Below are 18,421 nucleotides of genomic sequence, written 5' to 3'. Positions count from 1 at the left end.
CCCGCACCCCATTCTCCCTTGAGGCCCTTCCCAGGCAGTGCCCGCGGCCCACAGTCAGAGGAAGCCCAGTCTCCACTGATGGCAGGGAGTTACCGTCAGTTAGGTTTGTAGGGACCACGTTTTTAAAGAGAGAACCCAGCCTCTGTGGTGGCGGTACTTCACAGCACTTTCCTGCCTTTCTGCCCAGAGGCCCTGGAGACTGCCTTCCTCATCAGGAATCTGCGATTCCTAAGGTGTTTACCCGCTGGTGCTCCTTTCTCAGGTTGGGGGTGTTAGCGCAGGGGAGGGTGGGCTCCCATGTGCCGCGATAAGGACCCGGCCAGGCCTGCTGTGCAGCCGGGAGTGGTTTCTGACTCTGCCTGCCTTCCCCGCAGGCCTGGTGTGAAACGAACCTACGCAGGTGCATCAGTGAGCAGCACCGCTTCGTCTGCGACACGTGTGACAAGGCCTTCCCCATGCCCTCCTCGCTCGCCCTGCACAAGCAGACGCACGTGGCTGCCGACCAGGGCCCAGACCGGCTGCAGGCCAGGGCCCTGCCGGGCGATGACCCGGGCCAGAAGGTCTTCCTGGCAGTGCTGGGCCTGCAGCACACGGAGGACGTGCGGCCCCCGCCGGCTGAGGAGCCGCCGCCGGATGACAACCAGGCGATCCAGTTCCAGGCACTGCGGTGCCAGCTACCTCAGGAGCCTGGCTGCGCCGGCCTGCTCAGCCTGGCCCCGTTCGACGCCGCTGCCCTGGGCGGGGCACTCGCCGTCCTCCCGGCCGCCGCAGACAGCGTGAAGCACCTGGCCCTACAGCCCTTCCAGAAGGGCTTCATCATCCAGCCCGACAGCAGCATCGTGGTGAAGCCCATCTCCGGGGAGCCGGCCATTGAGCTGGCAGACATCCAGCAGATCCTGAAGATGGCAGCAGCCGCACCACCACAAGTCGGCCTCCCGCCGCTGGCCAAGGCGCCCGCCGCGCCGCTGCAGGCCGTCTTCAAGCACATGCCCCCCCTGAAGCCAAAGCCCCTGGCTGCGCCGCGCACGGTGGTGGCCACGTCCACGCCACCGCCCCTGGTCAACACCCAGCAGGCCTCCCCGGGCTGCGTCAGCCCCAGCCTGCCCCCGCCGCCCCTGAAGCTCCTCAAGGGCACGGTGGAGGTGGCCCCCGGCACCCACCTGCTGCCGCCCAAGTCGGGGGCACAGCTCTTCCTGCAGCCACCACGCCTTGAGCTGCCTGGCCAGGCCGAGGTGAAGACGCAGCTGGAGCAGGACAGCCTCCTGGAGGCACTGCTGCCGCTGAGCGTGGAGGCCAAGATCAAGCAGGAGATCACAGAGGGGGACCTCAAGGCAATCATGACGGGCCCCGGCGGCAAGAAGGCGCCGGCCATGCGCAAGGTGCTCTACCCCTGCCGCTTCTGCAACCAGGTGTTCGCCTTCTCGGGGGTGCTGCGCGCGCACGTGCGCTCCCACCTGGGCATCTCGCCCTACCAGTGCAACATCTGCGACTACATCGCCGCCGACAAGGCCGCGCTCATCCGCCACCTGCGCACGCACAGCGGCGAGCGGCCCTATATCTGCAAGATCTGCCACTACCCCTTCACGGTCAAGGCCAACTGCGAGCGGCACCTGCGCAAGAAGCACCTCAAGGCCACGCGCAAGGACATCGAGAAGAACATCGAGTACGTGACGAGCAGCGCGGCCGAGCTGGTGGACGCCTTCTGCTCCCCGGACACCGTCTGTCGGCTGTGTGGCGAGGACCTGAAGCACTACCGCGCACTCCGCATCCACATGCGTGCGCACTGCGGCCGCGGCCTGGGCGGCTGCCCCAAGACCCGCAAGCCCTTCGAGTGCAAGGAGTGCAGCGCCGCCTTCTCAGCCAAGCGCAACTGCATCCACCACGTGCTCAAGCAGCACCTGCACGTGCCCGAGCGCGACATCGAGAGCTATGTTCTGGCGGCCGACGGCCTGGGCCCCGCCGACGCGCCCGCCGAGGCCCCGGGCCGCGGCGACGAGGGCGAGCACAAGCCCCTGGCCGCCTTCCTGGAGCCCCAGAATGGCTTTCTTCCCGCGGGCCCTGCCCAGCCTCTGCCCCCGCACGTTGCTGTCAAAGTGGAGCCCGCCAGCAACTTTGCCGCAGAATTCAACGAGCCCCTGGACTTCTCCCAGAAGGGCCTGGCCCTGATCCAGGTGAAGCAGGAGAACGCGGCTGCCTTCCTGAGCCCTTCTGCCCCCTATGACGGCTCCATGGAGCCCATCGACCTGTCCATCCCCAAGAACTTCCGGAGAGGAGACAAGGACGCGGCTGCTCCCGGGGAGGCCAAGAAGCCTGAGCAGGAACCCGGGAGCAGCGAGCAGGCCTCCCCCAGCCCACCGGCCTGCCCCGCGCTGCCGGCGACCTTGGGCGCCAGCGGGCCCCTGGAGAAGCCGGGGATCCCGGCTGCAGCATCCTCGGCAGCCAGCCCTCTGGAGGCTGCGGCGCTGCCCCTTCAGGGCCCCGTTCAACTCGCCGTGCCCCTCTACTCCTCAGCCCTGGTCAACAGCTCTACGCTCTTGGGCACCTCCACCCTCGGCAGCCCGGCCTTGCTACGGCCACTGCGCCCCAAGCCCCCCCTGCTCTTGCCAAAGCCCCCCGTGACGGACGAGCTGCCCCCGCTGGCCTCCATCGCCCAGATCATCTCATCCGTGTCCTCGGCCCCCACCTTGCTGAAGACCAAGGTGGCCGACCCAGGGCCGACGGGAACCGGCAGTACTGCCGCGGCCTCAGACGGTGTCGGGGGTGCCCTCCCCAAAGCCACCACCAACATCACCAGCCCGAAAGAATCCAGTGACTCATCCCCCTCCGCCAACAGCCCAGAGGCAGCCTCGCCGACTGAGCAGGGACCAGCCGGCTTGTCGAAGAAGAGGGGCCGGAAGAGAGGGACGCGGAGCCGGGCACGCAGCAGCGGTGGGGTAGACCTAGACTCCAGCGGGGAGTTCGCCAGCATCGAGAAGATGCTGGCCACCACAGACACCAACAAGTTCAGCCCGTTTCTGCAGAGTGCGGAGGACGACACCCAGGACGAGGTGGCTGCAGCCCCCACAGATCACAATGGGCCCAGCGACGAGGAGCAGGGCAGCCCGCCCGAGGACAGACTACTGAGGGCGAAGCGCAACTCCTACGCCAACTGCCTGCAGAAGATCAACTGCCCGCACTGCTCACGGGTCTTCCCCTGGGCCAGCTCCCTGCAGAGGCACATGCTCACACACACCGGTAAGAGAGCTGGCGGCGAGCGGGGGGCGCCCCGGCGGCCCTCCTCCCCACCCCAATTCCCAGCTTGTCCCCCTCTTCAGACCCAGGAGTGGGGGGGCTTGCCTGATGGCCCAAGATTCTGTAACCAGAATGGCCTGTCTCAGTCGTCTGGTCCTCCAAGGGCGGCTGGCAAAGGGAGGTGTTGGGGTGTTTTCAGGTGCGGTGGTCCTGGGTCATCTTGTCCCTCAGTTGGGAGGAGGCAGCTAGGGGCATGGGGACTTAGACAGAAGAATTTGCATCCTCAAGGCAACTTTTAAAACTGCAAACATAAAAAAAAAAAAACCTGCAAACATTCTGTGGCATTCTTTTGATTGCTGTGTATTCTAAAGGAAAATATTGCAGATTGTGCAGCCACTTTTCAGTTCACTGAGGCGATCACACCTTCTGGTTATCGTGATCATCAGTGACAGACTAGTTTTACAATTTAGAAAACTTTTTACTTGTATAAAGTAGATTGTTCCAGAGAAACATGCAAATATATTCTTCTAAGTAACAGGTTTAAATTGTCAAACAGATAGCCCCAGAGTATTTTTCAAATGTTTTCATATATTGGTTTTTAAAGAGAAGTTTAAGATAAGAAATACACTTTAAATAATCTGACACCAGGTGGTTAGTGGTCAGGTGACCATGCAACTCCCATCTTAATTCTGAGTCACTGAGGATTCAAACAGGATTTGTATCTTTGGACTAAGGACAGTTTGGGTGAGATTCTTAACCTTTTGGAGATGACCACGCAAATATTAATTGATCGGACCTGAAACAGAACAAAAGAGTTGTATGGTAAAGAATTGCTTGATAAAATAAGGATACCAGTTAAGTCTTGGATTTCAAATAAGCAACAAATAATTTTTAGTGTATGCGTCTCCCATGCACTGTTTGGGGTAGACTGAAGGGGGACACGGGGAGGGGGTGGCAGAGCCATTGTGGGTGACGAGGGCCCCAGGGGGCTTCAGGAGGAAAGCGTTTCTCAGAGGGCACCCCCCACGGCAAGTCTCTCCTGCCGCCCTGTTAGGGTAATGCCCGCCTGTCACCTGCAGGGTCTCTGAGAAGTGAACACTCCTCTTCCGACTTCTCAGCAGCCAGCTGGTCGGGTCTGATGAGCTGGCACTGCCTGCCCACCCATTCCTCCCCCGGCCGCCCTGGACCCGGCGGGTCCCCCCATCTCTTGGACATTCTGGGAGTTCTCTTCCCGGCAAGCCCACGGTCTCCCTGAGAGGACCACGTGGCTGGCACTTCCTCTCCAGACTTGTGCCAAGTCTCTGCAGGCATCTGGTAGGAGTTTGCTTCAAGCACCCAGGCGTCCTCTTGGTTTAAGATTTGGAGGTGTGGGCACGGAGCGGGAAGAGGGGAGCTGGAGACGGGGCGGGTGGGGGCAGGCGTGACCTTGTTCTCCCTGCTCAGTCACCACGCTCCCCAGGAGCCTGTCCCCATCTGTCTTCCTGTGTTCTTGCCGTGGCATCGCGGGCCTTGCCTCTGGAGGCGGAGCAGCCCTCCAGAGCTGGTCTTGGTGAAGGGCCACGAGGGCCATGCTTTCCCCATCTTGCCCCGAGGAGACCGAGGCTCGGGGCGGGTTGAGTGATTTGCCTGCAGGTGTTCAGTGGTGGTCCTGGGTTGGGAGCCTGGCCAGGTCCCCTGCCGCCGCCCCTGCCCTGCCTAAGGATGTGGGGTGCGTGTGTGTCCTGACCCGTTCCAACATGCAGGGTGGGGAGGCGGCTTGAGATAAGGTGCAGCACGGCTGTGGACCCCGAGCTGCTGACAGGATGGTGTTAGCCACACACTTCGGCCGGGTGGAGGCTGACGCCCCATGGGCTCGCTTACCCTCCTCTGCTGTTTCACAGCCTCAGCTTCCAGAGGCAGTCTCTGCATCAAGCTGCTTAGTGATTTAGAGAGTGCTCAGCAGCAGGAACAGGGAATTCCAGCATCTCTACGGGGTCTCCCAGACATGTTTCCAGGGCATCCCGCCACTAAACAGGCAGCATTAAGCAGCCCAGAGAGTGAGTGTCCAGCGGGGGACTCGCTGTTGCTCAGGCAAGGGGCATGTGGTCTCAGCCCTTTCTCTGCGTGACTCAGGCTCTAGGAACCGAGTCTCAGGAGGAAGCTGGCGTGGCTGCGTACCTCATGTCCTGGTGCGGTCTCCACACACAGCTCCTTCCTCCTTCCACTCCTCTGCTGGCCCAAGGTGTCTCGGTGGGGGGGCCACCCTGGTTCCTTCCTTCTCGGCCTGATCAGTGCCGCCTCTTCAGAAGATGGCTCACTGGTTTCCGCCTTTCCCCCCTCGTGAGCATCCCGTGTGTTTTCAGGCTACCGATAGAAGAGACAGTGCCAGAAAATGGTTCATTTCAGCCCCACCCGACTTCTCCTTGTGAAATGGAGCGTCAGGACCCTGTGAGGGCGGAGGTGCCTCCAGCTCTTTCAGTCCTAGTCCCTGGCCTCGCCCACTTCCTTGTGGTTGGTCTCACTGATCTTTCTTGCCAGCCTGGATCCAACCTACTTCTCCCACCCTCTGTTCACCAACACCCACGTGGGGGCTGGAGTCTGTGGGATGCACACCTCAGTGTGGAGAGCACTCCCAGTGGGATGCACACCTCTGTGCACAGTGCTCCCAGTGGGATGCACACTTCTGTGTGGAGAGCGCTCCCAGTGGGATGCAGACCTCTGTGTGGAGAGCGCTCCCAGTGGGATGCACACCTCTGTGTGGAGAGTGCTCCCAGTGGGATGCACACCTCTGTGTGGAGAGTGCTCCCAGTGGGATGCACACCTCTGAGGAGAGCGCTCCCAGTGGGACGCACACCTCTACGGAGAGTGCTCCCAACCTCACTGGGATTTGACTGCTTTTCACTTTCTTAGGCGGCAGCTCTGAGAGCGTCTTCCTGGCCAGCCCTGCGTCATCTCTGCTCGATCCTAAAAGAAAGAGACCCGGGGGGCAGGAGATCAATGGTGAGCTGGCTGAGGGGGCGAAGCCAGGTCATCACACTTACTCTGGGCATTCACCCTTCATTCCCTCCTGCCCTGCCTGCCAGACAGCGCCATGGGCCTCTTGTTAAACTTCTCTCTTCATTTCTTGATTGTTCCGACACCACGGGTGTGGGTTGAAGGCTGTCATAGGTCTTTGGTGCAGAGGTACCTGCGAAGGTAGTTACAGGTGCATTTAGAAACACCCCTGCTAACGCAGTCTCCTGTGACTGTTACCAGATGGGTAAAATCATCAGATGCCTTCCATACGGATCACCAGCCAGCAAGGCTTTTCTGAAGACTGTGACGATAGAATACTAGAAGGGTGCTTGTTTTCCTCTGTCCATGCAGTCTGGAGGGCACACGGCTATTTAAAATGTGTGACTTATGCAGTGAAAGGGGGACTTTTAAAGACTCCTGTTGGTTGTCACTTTGGGAATCTTCCTAATTGGATATGATACTTCCAGGTCATTGAGTTGGTTTCTAAACTTAACCTTAGCATGAATGTTCCTCATCATGAGACATCTGCCTGGCTCTTGAAACTGGCTCTAAAAGTGAAGCGTTTACCCGTGTGGAGGTTGTAGAGTACCTCATATAGTAGGGAGAAGCAAGAAGCCAGCTGCTCTGTTTGAAATCAAGAACCAGATCACAGTTCACAGCTTCTGACTTGTTTTCTTCTCGGGCCTGGTTCTCTTGTTTTCACACTGGCCTGACTCAGGCAGACTGTGATTGTTGCCTCTGGAGAATGAAATGTTAAAGGGAAAATATTTTCTTCTTCCTTACAACAGAGCCTGAATAATTATTAAACATTAGGTTCGCCATTTAGTGAAAAGAAATAATTTGAAGGGTATACACACACACACAGAAAACGTTAAAATGCTTTATAACTTGTCTTCACACAAAAAGCATGACTTTTTTTTTTTTAACATGGGCATTTTTATAAATTTAGCAGAAAACACCTGCGAGGTATGTGAAGCATGGGTTCTCCTGTTCACCCTCTGGGGCCCACGTGGAGCTCCCTAGAGTAACTTTTTTTTTAGCTTTCGGCTGTGCTGGGTCTTCGTTGCTGTGCACGAGCTTTTCTCCAGTCGCAGCGAGTGGGGCTGCTCTCTGGTCGCCATGCACTGGCTTCTTACTGTGCTTGCTTCTTTCGTTGCAGAGCGCAGGATCGAGGCGTGTGGGCCTGGTAGGTGTGGCCCCTGGAATCCAGAGCACAGGCCCAGTGGTTGTGGCCCTCGGGCTTCGTTGCTCAGCAGCGTGTGGGACCTTCCTTGACCGGGGAGCGAACCCCGGTCTCCTGCACTGGCAGGCGGGTTCTTTACCGCCAGACCCCCAGGGATGCCCCGCACACGACTGGTTTCTGATTCCACTTACCCGTCCTTCTGACTGCACTGTCTCTGATGGTTCTAGACATCTGTGTTTAAAAACCTGTATCAGCTGTCTGGAACCATCTCTCAGAAGGGAGTAGACGTCCCTTTCTTTGGTTACAGCTGATGCTCAAACTTGGGGTGTGTGGGTTTTGGTGGTGCGAGTCCTTCCCGTCCTGGGAATCCCAGGCCCGTGTTGTCCATTCCCCTGGGGCCTGGTGATGCGCCTCAGTATCTAAATGGAAGGCCAGCCCCCATCGGCGGGTCAAGGGAGCAGTGCTGACTGCCTGCCTGCTTGCTGTGTCTTGCGGGGGGTGTGTGTGTGTGTGTGTGTGTGTGTGTGTGTGTGTGTGTGTCAAGGGAGCAGTGCTGACTGCCTGCCTGCTTGCTGTGTCTTGCGGGTGTGTGTGTGTGTGTGTGTGTGTGTGTGTGTGTATCTGTCTGTCTGTCTGACCGGGGTGTGTGTGTGTGTCCGAACAGGGCAGCCCTGGGGTCATGAGACAGCAGTGAGTCCTGTTGCTACACAAAGCCTTTTCCCAGTGACCTCAGAAGCTGAGACCTTGGAACATGGCAGCTGGGGAAAGCAGAGGACGCCAGTGAGGCAGTAGACGGTAGCACAGCCCCGCGCCCTGAAGCCCACCCCCTCCCTTCCCCGGCCCCCCTCCTCTTTCCTTCTCTTTGTCTTCATGCTCTGCCCTGTCTCTGCCGCGCGTCCATCCTTGCAGGCATAGGATCAGGTGCCATGGAGCCTGCAGAAGGACTCCTAATGGAAGGAGCGGGTGCTGGTCACAGCAGATAACAGCTGGGACAGGCAGGTTGGGGGGCGCTTGGTGACCCAGCTTCTTCACACTTGGGGTGCTGGGTGGAGCACGTGGTCTCTGGGGAGACTCGGCCCTGCTGGCCCCTCATCTCCCACTGGCACAAGTGTAAAGCGAAGGGGCAGAACCTCCCCCGTCTTGCTGGCTAGAGCCACAGGAGCCTTGAGCAGAGGTCAGACGGGAGGCACCCTGGGAATTCGAGGACTCAGCTCTTCCTGTCCAGGTGGGCAGGTCAGACCCCCGGAGACCCCCCGGGGTTCAAGATGGCCCTCCATCCCGTTGGGTTCCCCGCATCTGCGGTGCTGCCAGGCTGGGATGCCACACGGGCATCCTTGCTGTGGTGTCCTGCGCGCGTCCCTCCTCACCTCTGTTCTTGTTACCATTTAAGATTTTTTTTTAATTGTGAGACTTATTTTAAAGACATGTGTCTTGCTTTCATTGTTAACTTTCAGTATTTTAAAGACAAATAACTTACCCCACTCAGGATGAGGGAAGATGATCATTTGCGTTATTGATGTTCTCCCTGTATACTTCTTAATGTGTTTTATTTTCTTGAAAGGGGTGGGGGGTGGGAAACAATGCCAGTGATCCCTGGAGGAGGAAGCGGAAGCAGACTTTCCTTTTTCGCTGCAGTAGAAAGCCAGGTAAATATGTATTTTTTTTCCCCGATTCAGGTCAGAAACCCTTCCCTTGTCAAAAATGCGGTGCCTTCTTTTCCACCAAATCTAACTGTGAACGACACCAGTTGCGCAAACACGGAGTTACTGCCTGTTCCCTGAGAAGAAACGGGCTTATCCCCCAGTCAAAAGAGAGTGATGGAGCCCGTGATAGCACAGGTAGTGCCTCCAGGCGGTGGAGAGGGGCGCCCTTAGCCGCCCGGCCTCCCTTTCTCTTCAGGAGCCCGCGTGTCCCAGCTGCTGGGGAAGGGCTGACCTTCCCCGGCCTCCCCGCAGACGCCGGTTCGTGCCCTTTGCCCCCTAGAGCTGGGCGGTGCGGGAGGGTGCACAGTCCCGCTCTTTGTAGGAACACGTCTGAGAGGGATGTGAAAGCGCTGGGCTGGTGGTGGTTTCGGAAACCTCAGCCGGGCCGCGTCCTACCGGGCGGGGATGGGCCCGCTGGGAAGGTCCTGCAGGAATCCGCGATGCCCCGCCCCCCATGGGGAGGCGCCGGCCAGGCGTGGTGTTTTCTTTTCAATAACTCTCTTCCCAGTAAAAACCTTGGTCTTGTTTGAGAAAGCACTGTGCATGTCCTTTCTTTAATCCCATCTCCGCTTGCTCCGAATCCGGGTATTATTCTCTCGCGCTTCCTTCCTCCAGCCCTCCAGAGCAATTAACGGCTGCCCTTGCGTCTCCCGGCACCTTTTCCCTTCCAGCTTCTGTATTTACTCATGTTCTCTGTTCAGTACCTTCCATTATCTCCAGCCGCTGGGGGTTTGTGTCCGTCGCCCCCGAAACAGAACCAAGCACCGGCGGCCTGTGGGTGACTCAGACGCGGGCTGCTTGGCTGGTGCTGAGTAAGTGGTTGCAGGTGTGGGTTCAGTTTGACAGATCGCGAAAGCTTGACTTTTCCCCATTTTTTGAAGCCGAGGAGATTCCCGCCCCAAGTGTGTTTTCGTAGTGTTTCACTGTGTCCCACGCTTCCTGCAGCCTGACTGGGGCGCGGCTCCCCCTCTTCTGTGAGTGAGCATGGACTGGAGGGCCGGCTCTAGCCCCCGCCCCCGGCCGCCTCGTCCGTGTTGTCAGAGACAGGGAGGGGCGCAGAGAAGGCGGGGGTCTGTACGGAACCTCCTCTAGGGCCACACCCGCCCCAGCCAGTGAGACCTGCCCGAGCCGCCCTGGCCACGCCCTTGGCCATGGTCAGACCCTCTCGTGGTGGAGGGTACACCCCTTCCAGCTTCCAGGCCCACGTGAGTGGCGGGGATCTTTGAGTGGAGAGGGGTCCGGGCGCCCACGGAGTCTTGCTGTGACTGTTGCCCTCGGGCCCATGGTGCTGGGTGACCTGCCGTTCACCCCGCGAAGCTGGCCGCTGGGCTGGCAGGGCGCAGCTTCGCTCGGACGGCCCTCCCAGTGTCTGAGTTTCAGCTGCCACGTCAGGTTCTGCCTGGCCCCACTCTCACAGCCCATCAAGGTCCCCAGGGGGCTGCGGGGCGCCCTTGGCCCCCACACTGGCAGAGGAATCTTAAAGTGTAACAGCCACGAAGCACACTTTGGGTTCAGCATCTTGAGCTGTGTGACCAGGAAGCACCCAAACCAGGGCTCCTGCAGACGCGAAGCTCGTGTGGCCTGGGGGCAGCTCCATGCCTTCCGGGTGGGGGTACTTGTTTTACAAACTGCAGTCCGAGGTTTGGTTTTTCCGAGTCTCACCGCGGCCTCCTCACCCCCACCCTGCCAGGAGAGTGTGCCGGTTCCCTTTAAGGGACAAAGCCTCTGGAAAAAGAAAATTCAGTGAGAGTCGTAACGAGAAACCAGCGTAGAGAAAACAGAGGTTTGGTGTAATTGTGGTCACGGTCCGCGGTGAGAAAGAGGGCTGAGAGATAAGACGGAGAGGAGGAGGGTCGGGGAGCGGGAGTTTGCTGCTTTCGAGAGCTTTTCAAACCAGGTGAGGGCGAAGGAGGGTGCAGGTTTCTTTCAGGCTCCTTCCCATGAAGTTAAAAGTCAGGCTTTGGAGAAAAACCATGAAAACACAAAGGCAGGAAACGACCCAGGCCGTTCTTGAGGGATTTCTGGGTTTATATGCCTAGGTTGTGTTTTCTGAAAATCCCAGAGCATGTTTTGCAGCGTAGGTCTGACTTTCTCAGTCACAGAAGGTCTCCCCCAGCAGTGTGCCCTAGATTTTCCCCAGAGGAACGCGGACAGTGCTGGATGCGGCAGTGTTAGCCGAAAGGGACGTGTTGATCCTTCAGAGCCAGGCTGAGACTGAGGTGCACTTTGTCCCCACGGAGGATGCTCCTGGGTCTTCCTCAGGTGATGCTTGTCGCAATCTCCCTGTTTGTGGGCACCTGTGGGTGATTTTTGAAATCAATGTGAGTGTGAAGTTTTTTGGGTTTTTTGGCCGTGCTGTGTGGCCTTTGGAATCTTAACTTTCCTGACCAGGGATTGAACCAGGGCCCACTGCAATCAAAGCCAGGGAGCTCCCCAGCATGGACGTTTTGAAACTGTCGCCCCTTTGCTGCCCTGAAGCGCCCCCGCCCCGGTGCCCACATGGGCCAGGCCCCTTCCCGCCGCACACGCCCCTGCCCAGGCAGATGGATATTTAGGTTGTAGGTTGTCAGCTCAGTTGGAGAGCATGAGATTCCTCAGAAGCAGTAGACGTGTACTTGTTGGCCTGACACGGAGGTCTCCACTCTCACACGGGAGGAGCTTTGGAGTTCTTATCTACGAGTGCCTTCAGAGTCTGTCTGCTTCCTCTAGCAGTTTTCTTAGATTCGTGTCACAAACAAGGGCCTGGCTGACAGGAACAGAAAATGTTTAAAGCTGCATGGCTTAAAAAAGTCACCAGCTCAGCCGCCTGCATTTGGGGAGGGCGAGGTCAGCGTAGGGCCTGGCCTTGTACATTGCGCAGCCACAAGACCCAAGAGGTTAAGTCCGTTGCGCCCGAGGATTGCCAGGAAAACTCGTGGAGTGGCTTGCAACTGGAAGGGCCCGGCTGCCCTACTGGAATCGCCCCCTGGTGGACGTCGGGCAGAAGGCGGCCAAGCTCCCCAGAGGAAGCAAGCTGGCCTGCGCTGCCTTCAGAGAGCTCCATCTCCCCCCCACCCCCAGGAAGGCCCCGCGGTCAGAACGCTGATCTGAGTATACTGACTTGGGTTTGGTTTCAGAATTCACTTAGTTTATCATTTTAAATATATTCTACTGCAGTCACATCTTAAAAAATCCATGTTCTTTTGGTGAAAAAGAAAAATAGTGATTAGGGGAACAGCCTAGAATGTACTGGGACAGATATAAGTAACCAGACACACACATACACCCCTTGGCCTCCCCCCCCTTTTGTTTTAGTATAACTACTCACTGAACCAATAAATAAATAGGAAACCAAGCATTCTGTACTTTTTTATTTTGAAGTTTACACCAAAATCCATTTAAAAGATGCTCTCTGAGCAATTAAAGAAAATGAGCATCTGATTTTTCCTTGGAAAATGGCCTAGATGTTGGTGTGGAGGTGTGTATATATATATATATAATATATATATATATTATATATATGTATCTCGGGAGTCTTTAATCTTTTGGGTAATTGCCAAAAGCCATTTATTCTCAGAAATTTTATACTCACCCCACAATTACTTGCTTCCTTCTGAAAGCTTCTGAGATATTTGCACAGTGGCTGCCAAAAACGTAGTCAGAGTGAAACCAACGGAGAGAAGGAAGCAGGAGAGCCGTGTGTAGCGGGCCTTGGTGCACCGATGCCTCTGCTTCGCCGCAGGCCTGGGGCTGCCCTGATGGGAGATCACAGAGCCTGTGCTTCAGCCAGCGCGGTGCTGGTCTGTGCACGGCAGGGGAGGGGCCCGGTTTGGTGTGTGAACCCGGGCTCGAGAACGGGCCTTGTGAGGGCGGCGCGAGCCATGTCTGTGCCACAGAAGAGTGGGTTCCGTCAGCCTGCTGCCACAGCGGTACCCTAGCTATTGCACCTATAGTTAAAAGCTGGGCTCAGCAAGCTTTAGCTTCACCGTCAGAGCTCATGATGGAAAAGGGGTAAGACCTTGTTTGACCAGAATGGCGAGGAGATGGTGCTTTTGATCAATACCGTCATCTCTTGGGTGTCGACAGTGTTCCCAGGGGGCCAGCCCTTAAGAAGGCCGATAGAAACCAGCGGACTGTCCACATCTGGTTTTGCTGTGGAGAGTGGACAGGTAGGAACCAGTCGAGAGACAGGAAACGTCTCTCCGCTCCCTACCCGGGTCCCGACAGCAGCCAGGGGGCCCGCAGGTGTGCAGACAGGTGTGCATGTGTCTCCTGTTGCCCGCGAGCTCTCCCGGAGACCAGCCGGCAGGCGGGAGCATGCGGGCCACAGGCACCGAGCACTTGCCCTGGGCCACGTCCTGTGAGCCCCTCCCCAGATCCCGTGGTGGGGGGTGGTCCTCTGTATGCTGCATGTGTATACGGCTCTCTGCTCTGGAAAATAACTCCTCCCGCTCGGCTTCCTCAACCTCGCTCGCGCCGCGAGCCTCTGGAATGCGCCCGCTGTCCTCTCGCGGTCCTTTCTGTCTGGCTGCCCTGAGCCGCTCGCCCGCCCCTGGGGACCCGGAGCATCCCTGTGTGTTCCAGTGGGTGGAGGGGAGGACACGGGTCGCGGGCACAGCAGCCTGGTACCCCAGCCCGTGCGTGCGCCCCCGTGGAGGCTCCGTTTCAAAATTAACCTCAGATCCACCTGGGGGATGTAAGGGGTGACGAGGATTCGGGTGAGAGAAACCCTTGCTCCGGTTTGGGAGACAGGCCCCGAGGGGTGGGTCACAGGCGAGCCCTCGGAAGGGGTGTGTTTGTGGACCCAGGTCTCAGCCTGCCTGGTGCTTGCTTCGCAGACAGCCAGTCGGACGCAGAGGCCTCGGCGGCAGGCAGCGAAGTGCTGGACCTCACCGCCCGGGAGCCGCCCGCACCGATCCCGGACGGCGCGTCGGAGCCCAGCCCAGCCGCAGCCCTGGCCGGAGAGGACCCCCAGGGGGGCGCGCAGGAAGAGGCGGAGCAGGTGGCGGCGGAGGAGGACGTGCAGCCAGAGGAGGAGGACGCGCAACCCGCGGAGGAGGAGGAAGGGGAGGAGGAGTGCGCGGAGGAGGAGCCGGCCGAGGCCGCTGACGGCCCCGAGGAGGACACGGTCAGCAACAAGAGCCTGGACCTCGACCTCGCCAACACGCTGATGGGCTTCAAGCTGGCCGAGGGTGAGGCGGGCGCTCAGGACCACAAGCACGCCTGCCACGTGTGCGGCAAGAGCTTCAAGTTCCTCGGGACCCTCAGCCGCCACCGCAAGGCCCACGACCGCGAGGAGCCCAGCGACGAGAGCGCGCCCTCACGGGAGCACGAGGGGCCGTCCCCGGCTGTTCCTGAGCCCGCCGCCCCCGAGCCCCTTGCCGAGGCGGAGGCCACGCCCGACGCCCTGGCGGAGAAGCAGAGCGAGGCGGCTGAGGGCCCCTCGGACGGGGACGGGGACGGGGAGGGCCCCGCCGAGAAGAGACCCCTGGAGAAGAGTGACGATGACAAGAAGCCAAAGATAGACATGCCCAGGAGCGCAGCCAGCAAGGCGGATAAGAGGAAGAAGGTGTGCAGCGTGTGTAGCAAGAGGTTCTGGTCCCTGCAGGACCTGACCCGGCACATGAGGTCGCACACAGGTGAGGGCACGGGGCAGGCTCGGGGGGAGGGGGGGCGGGGAGCAGGGACGGAGCTGGCGGCTGCGGCCCCGGGCGCACAGGGCGCGCAGAAGGCTCGTCCTCTTAGCACCCACCGGCTGCCACAGTAGTGTTTTCCAGAGCCTTCTGCTCTTGTCCTCTGCACCTCAGTCTCCCTGTCTCTAGAAAGGGGGTGGTGGCTGTCCTTGTCTTCTAGAAGCTTGCAGAAGAATACGGGTGTCAGGATGCGCTGCAGGGTGGCCCAGGAAGCTGCAGTGAGGCAGGCGTTGGGCAGGGCTCATTGCCCAGGCCTGTGCGGCGCGCTCCTGGGTGTGCTGGTCAGCCAGCTCTAGTTGCCCAGGTGTCTGCAGAGAGGCACCGGGGTGTGCCTATCAGCCAGCAAGTGCTGGGTTGGCCATGCAGCCGCCGGGTTGATGGGGCTGAACGGGATGGGCACCTGCTTACTGCCCCGGCACAGCCTCGCTCCTCTGGGCTTGAGGCCGCAAACCCCCCGCAGGGGCGATGGCTGGGGTAGAAAGGAGGCCTCCACTTGCTCAGGAGACCTCGCCCCACGGAGCAGGAAGACACCCCGGCGTCTTGGTCTCCACCTTCCTCCCCTCCCCGTGGCCCTGCACTGGGCTCCCAGCAGAGGTGCTCGTGGGCTCCGGGCAGGTGGTTCCCTCAGCAGCTCCGCTTCTGGGAGCAGGGCGTCTGCAGCTCTGACTCCGCGTGGGGCCAGCCCTGGGGCCCACCGCGCCGCCCTTGCTCGGGGCCCTGTCCGGCGCCTGTGTGCCCAAGGGTCCCAGATCAGGGATGAGAAAGCAGTCTGGACCACGGCTGAGGAGACGCTCTGTGCGGCCCTGCTCCCCATCTTGTGCTGTGGTTGGGACAGGGGAGGCTCCTGTGAGCGGGTGGGGGGCTCGACCGGCCCACCATGCCACCCCTCGGGTCTTTGCTGCGCTTGGGCGGAGCTGGCAGTGTGCGCCAGCAGCCAGCCTCACAGCCCTGAATCCCTCTCGGTTCCGCAGGAGAGAGGCCCTACAAGTGCCAGACCTGCGAGCGGACCTTCACCTTGAAGCACAGCCTGGTGCGCCACCAGCGGGTCCACCAGAAGGCCCGGCACGCCAAGCAGCACGGCAAGGACAGCGACCGGGAGGAGCGCGCCGAGGAGGACAGCGAGAGCGAGTCCGCCCACAGCGGCGCCCACCCTGCGTCGGAGGGCGAGGCGGACGCGGGCCTGCACGCCGGCGCCCACGTGGCGCTTACGCGGAGCCGGAGGGAGAGCCTGGCCACCAAGGACCCTGGCCGCCGGGAGGAGCGGGCGGCGGCGCGGACGGCGGGGGCCAGCCAGGCCGCGGCCGGCAGGAGCACGCCCAGGGCCGCAGCCTCCGGCAGCCCCCAGGAGCCGGCACCCCAGGGCGACCCCGGCCGGGAGAGCCCCTCAGGCCTCCTGCAGGACCTGCTAGAGCTGCCCGGCCGCAGGCCCGCCCACCCCCTCCTGCCCACTGCCGACAGCGCCTCACTCCTGGGCCTGGAATGACGACCCGGCCCGCCCCCCAGCACGCAGACGAGAGCCAGCAGAGCAAAGCGCCCTGAATCCGCTTCCTGAGGTGCCCTCAGTGTCCCTCGGCTGTTGGGGGGCTGGAGAGAGAGGGGGCGGCTGCCCCCCAGGTGCCATCGCCTCACAGACCGCGGGGGAAGGGCCGCACCAGCGATTCGAGTGCCTTAACTACTTACAGCCCCTGGTGTCGTCCTGGGTGTTGTGTTTCCAAAATGACTTTTTGAAAAACAAAGCAAATATTTTAATGAATTATTTGGAGAGGACCTTTTCATTTAAGCATTAACATTACCTTCTGTCTTGGTGTGTGTGAGCTTGTTTTTGCGAATCTGTGATAGTCACATTTGTTCTGTGAGCTGGAAACAGAAGAAAAACAAACAAACAAACATGCCCTTGGATACCTATGGCCAATAACTGGAAGAAAGTGATGTGAATTTCATGTAAATTCCCAGAGGAAATGTGGATAAGATGCTCATTTCTGTAATAGACTTTTTTTTTTTCTGTTTGCTACATGGTGGAGCTGTAATTTGGTCCTCGGTGTACTGCAGGATGTGGTTGATGAAGGTTTCCAATTTGGTTCAAGCCAAAACCAGGAAAGATTCTAGCTTCGACCTGGTACACGTTCCCACTCTCTCAGCGTTAGACATGCCATTACTGCTACAGTTTCCAGACAGAGGAGAGTCCCCCTGGCAACTGAACCAGCGGAAAACATGCATAGATGTCATATATCTGATTCCTCCCCCCCCCACCCTTTTCGGTATATGTATTAATAATATTATTATTATTATTATTATTTGTAGTTCATCAGTTTGCTGGTCTCTGCAGTCAGCAGAAACAAATGGGCAATATTTGTCCTGGGAGACCTGGGCCGCCCCCACCCGGGCCCCCTGTGTGAGCGTCCGCCCGCAGCCTCTGCCAGGCCCCCTGGGGCGGCAGCTCTTCTACTGTACTTAGACACGCCTCTCTTCTGTGACTGCAGCACCCAGCAGGGGCCCCGCGGTCCTCCACCCGCCCCAGGGGGTGCCGGGGGGCAGCGGGGAGGGGAGAGGAGGTGCGGTGGGCACCGGGGCCTCAGGGAAGCCGGGCGGCAGGACCTGTCACTTGCCAGTCTTCCTGCCAAACCCAGCCCAGGCCTCGCCCACCTGCGCCCCCCATCCTTTGCAGAGCGAGGGAATTCTACTACTGGTAACAAAACTGCACATGCGAGATGGAAGAGGAAGAATAGGTGTATGTTTACCTTCCTGTAATCTGGGGTTGGTGCTTGAAGATAAACACGTCTCTAGTTTCTGAGGCGCCCGAGCCCCTGGGCGCGCAGAGGTGGATTTTCTTTCTGTGAGCATCGTATGCAGGCAATAGACCCCCTCACTGTAGCTGCCAGCAGTGACTGGAAACTGACCCTACTGTAGCTGGGCTGTGCTCAGCGGCCTGTCCTCTAGCCGGGACCCCCGGGACCCCCCAGCCTCAGTGCCTCAGGCCCCCCCGGGACCCAGGGCTCCTCTGTCCTCAGACCTGTGCCCACCACGGGGAAGCCCCCACCGCCCCACCCTCCACCTCCTCACCCACTCCTGGTGGCCAAAATCCAACTGCCCAGACTTCAAAGGAAGCTGCGTGTTCTTGACATGAAAAAGCGGTATCTTTGCATGTGAAAGGAGAAAGGTTGAGGTATATTAAGATTTTTAACTGTATTAGGGATGTGTGAACCAGTTTCAAAATGAGGTTTTATTTACTTTAGGTGAAGACGAATCAGAACCAATGACCCCCACCCCCCACCCCGACCCCATATCAACTTCACACCAAGTGTGGTGTGCTTACCTAAAACCAGTTCATTCATCCCTTAATTTTTTATGACGATTGTTGTTATTTTCATTGTTATTATTATTATTTGGGTGTTTTGTTTTCCTTTGCAGCTCTCCACACTAAAACTCGGAAGGTTGTGGGGAGAAGCCACGAGTTAACTCTGCGCTGGGGTGAGATGTAGCCGGAACCAGCCCGGCACCGCGGCCAAGGCTGCCGCTCGCAATAATCACTATTGATTTAAAGCTTTATTTAGCCTTCATCTGTACCCTCGTAGTCGATAAGGTCTTGCCACATTTTATTAGTGAGGTTGAAAGATGTATCATTTGTTTGTTGTTCTGTC

The 18,421-nt window shown here is 58.9% G+C and overlaps 1 protein-coding gene across 6 annotated transcripts in view; it reads left to right on the top strand.

Annotated features, from left to right (window-relative positions):
- RREB1 (ras responsive element binding protein 1) overlaps positions 1 to 18,421 on the top strand; it is a 160,958-nt gene that overhangs the window by 141,869 nt on the left and 668 nt on the right. For 5 of the 6 annotated variants that reach the window (XM_065912281.1, XM_065912282.1, XM_065912278.1 and 2 more), the window contains exons 10-13: positions 375 to 3,234; positions 9,085 to 9,246; positions 13,929 to 14,729; positions 15,755 to 18,421. The exon at positions 15,755 to 18,421 is cut by the window's right edge and continues 668 nt beyond it. In XM_065912281.1, the coding sequence (XP_065768353.1) occupies positions 375 to 3,234; positions 9,085 to 9,246; positions 13,929 to 14,729; positions 15,755 to 16,266 (4,335 nt within the window). In that variant the 3' untranslated portion in view covers positions 16,267 to 18,421. The remainder of the gene's footprint in view (positions 1 to 374; positions 3,235 to 9,084; positions 9,247 to 13,928; positions 14,730 to 15,754) is intronic. The other variant, XM_065912283.1, reaches the window with a different exon arrangement.

The sequence above is a fragment of the Muntiacus reevesi genome, chromosome 20 (assembly GCF_963930625.1).
Source record: "Muntiacus reevesi chromosome 20, mMunRee1.1, whole genome shotgun sequence".
NCBI lineage: Eukaryota > Metazoa > Chordata > Mammalia > Artiodactyla > Cervidae > Muntiacus > Muntiacus reevesi.
This window is presented reverse-complemented; position numbering and strand designations above follow the sequence as displayed.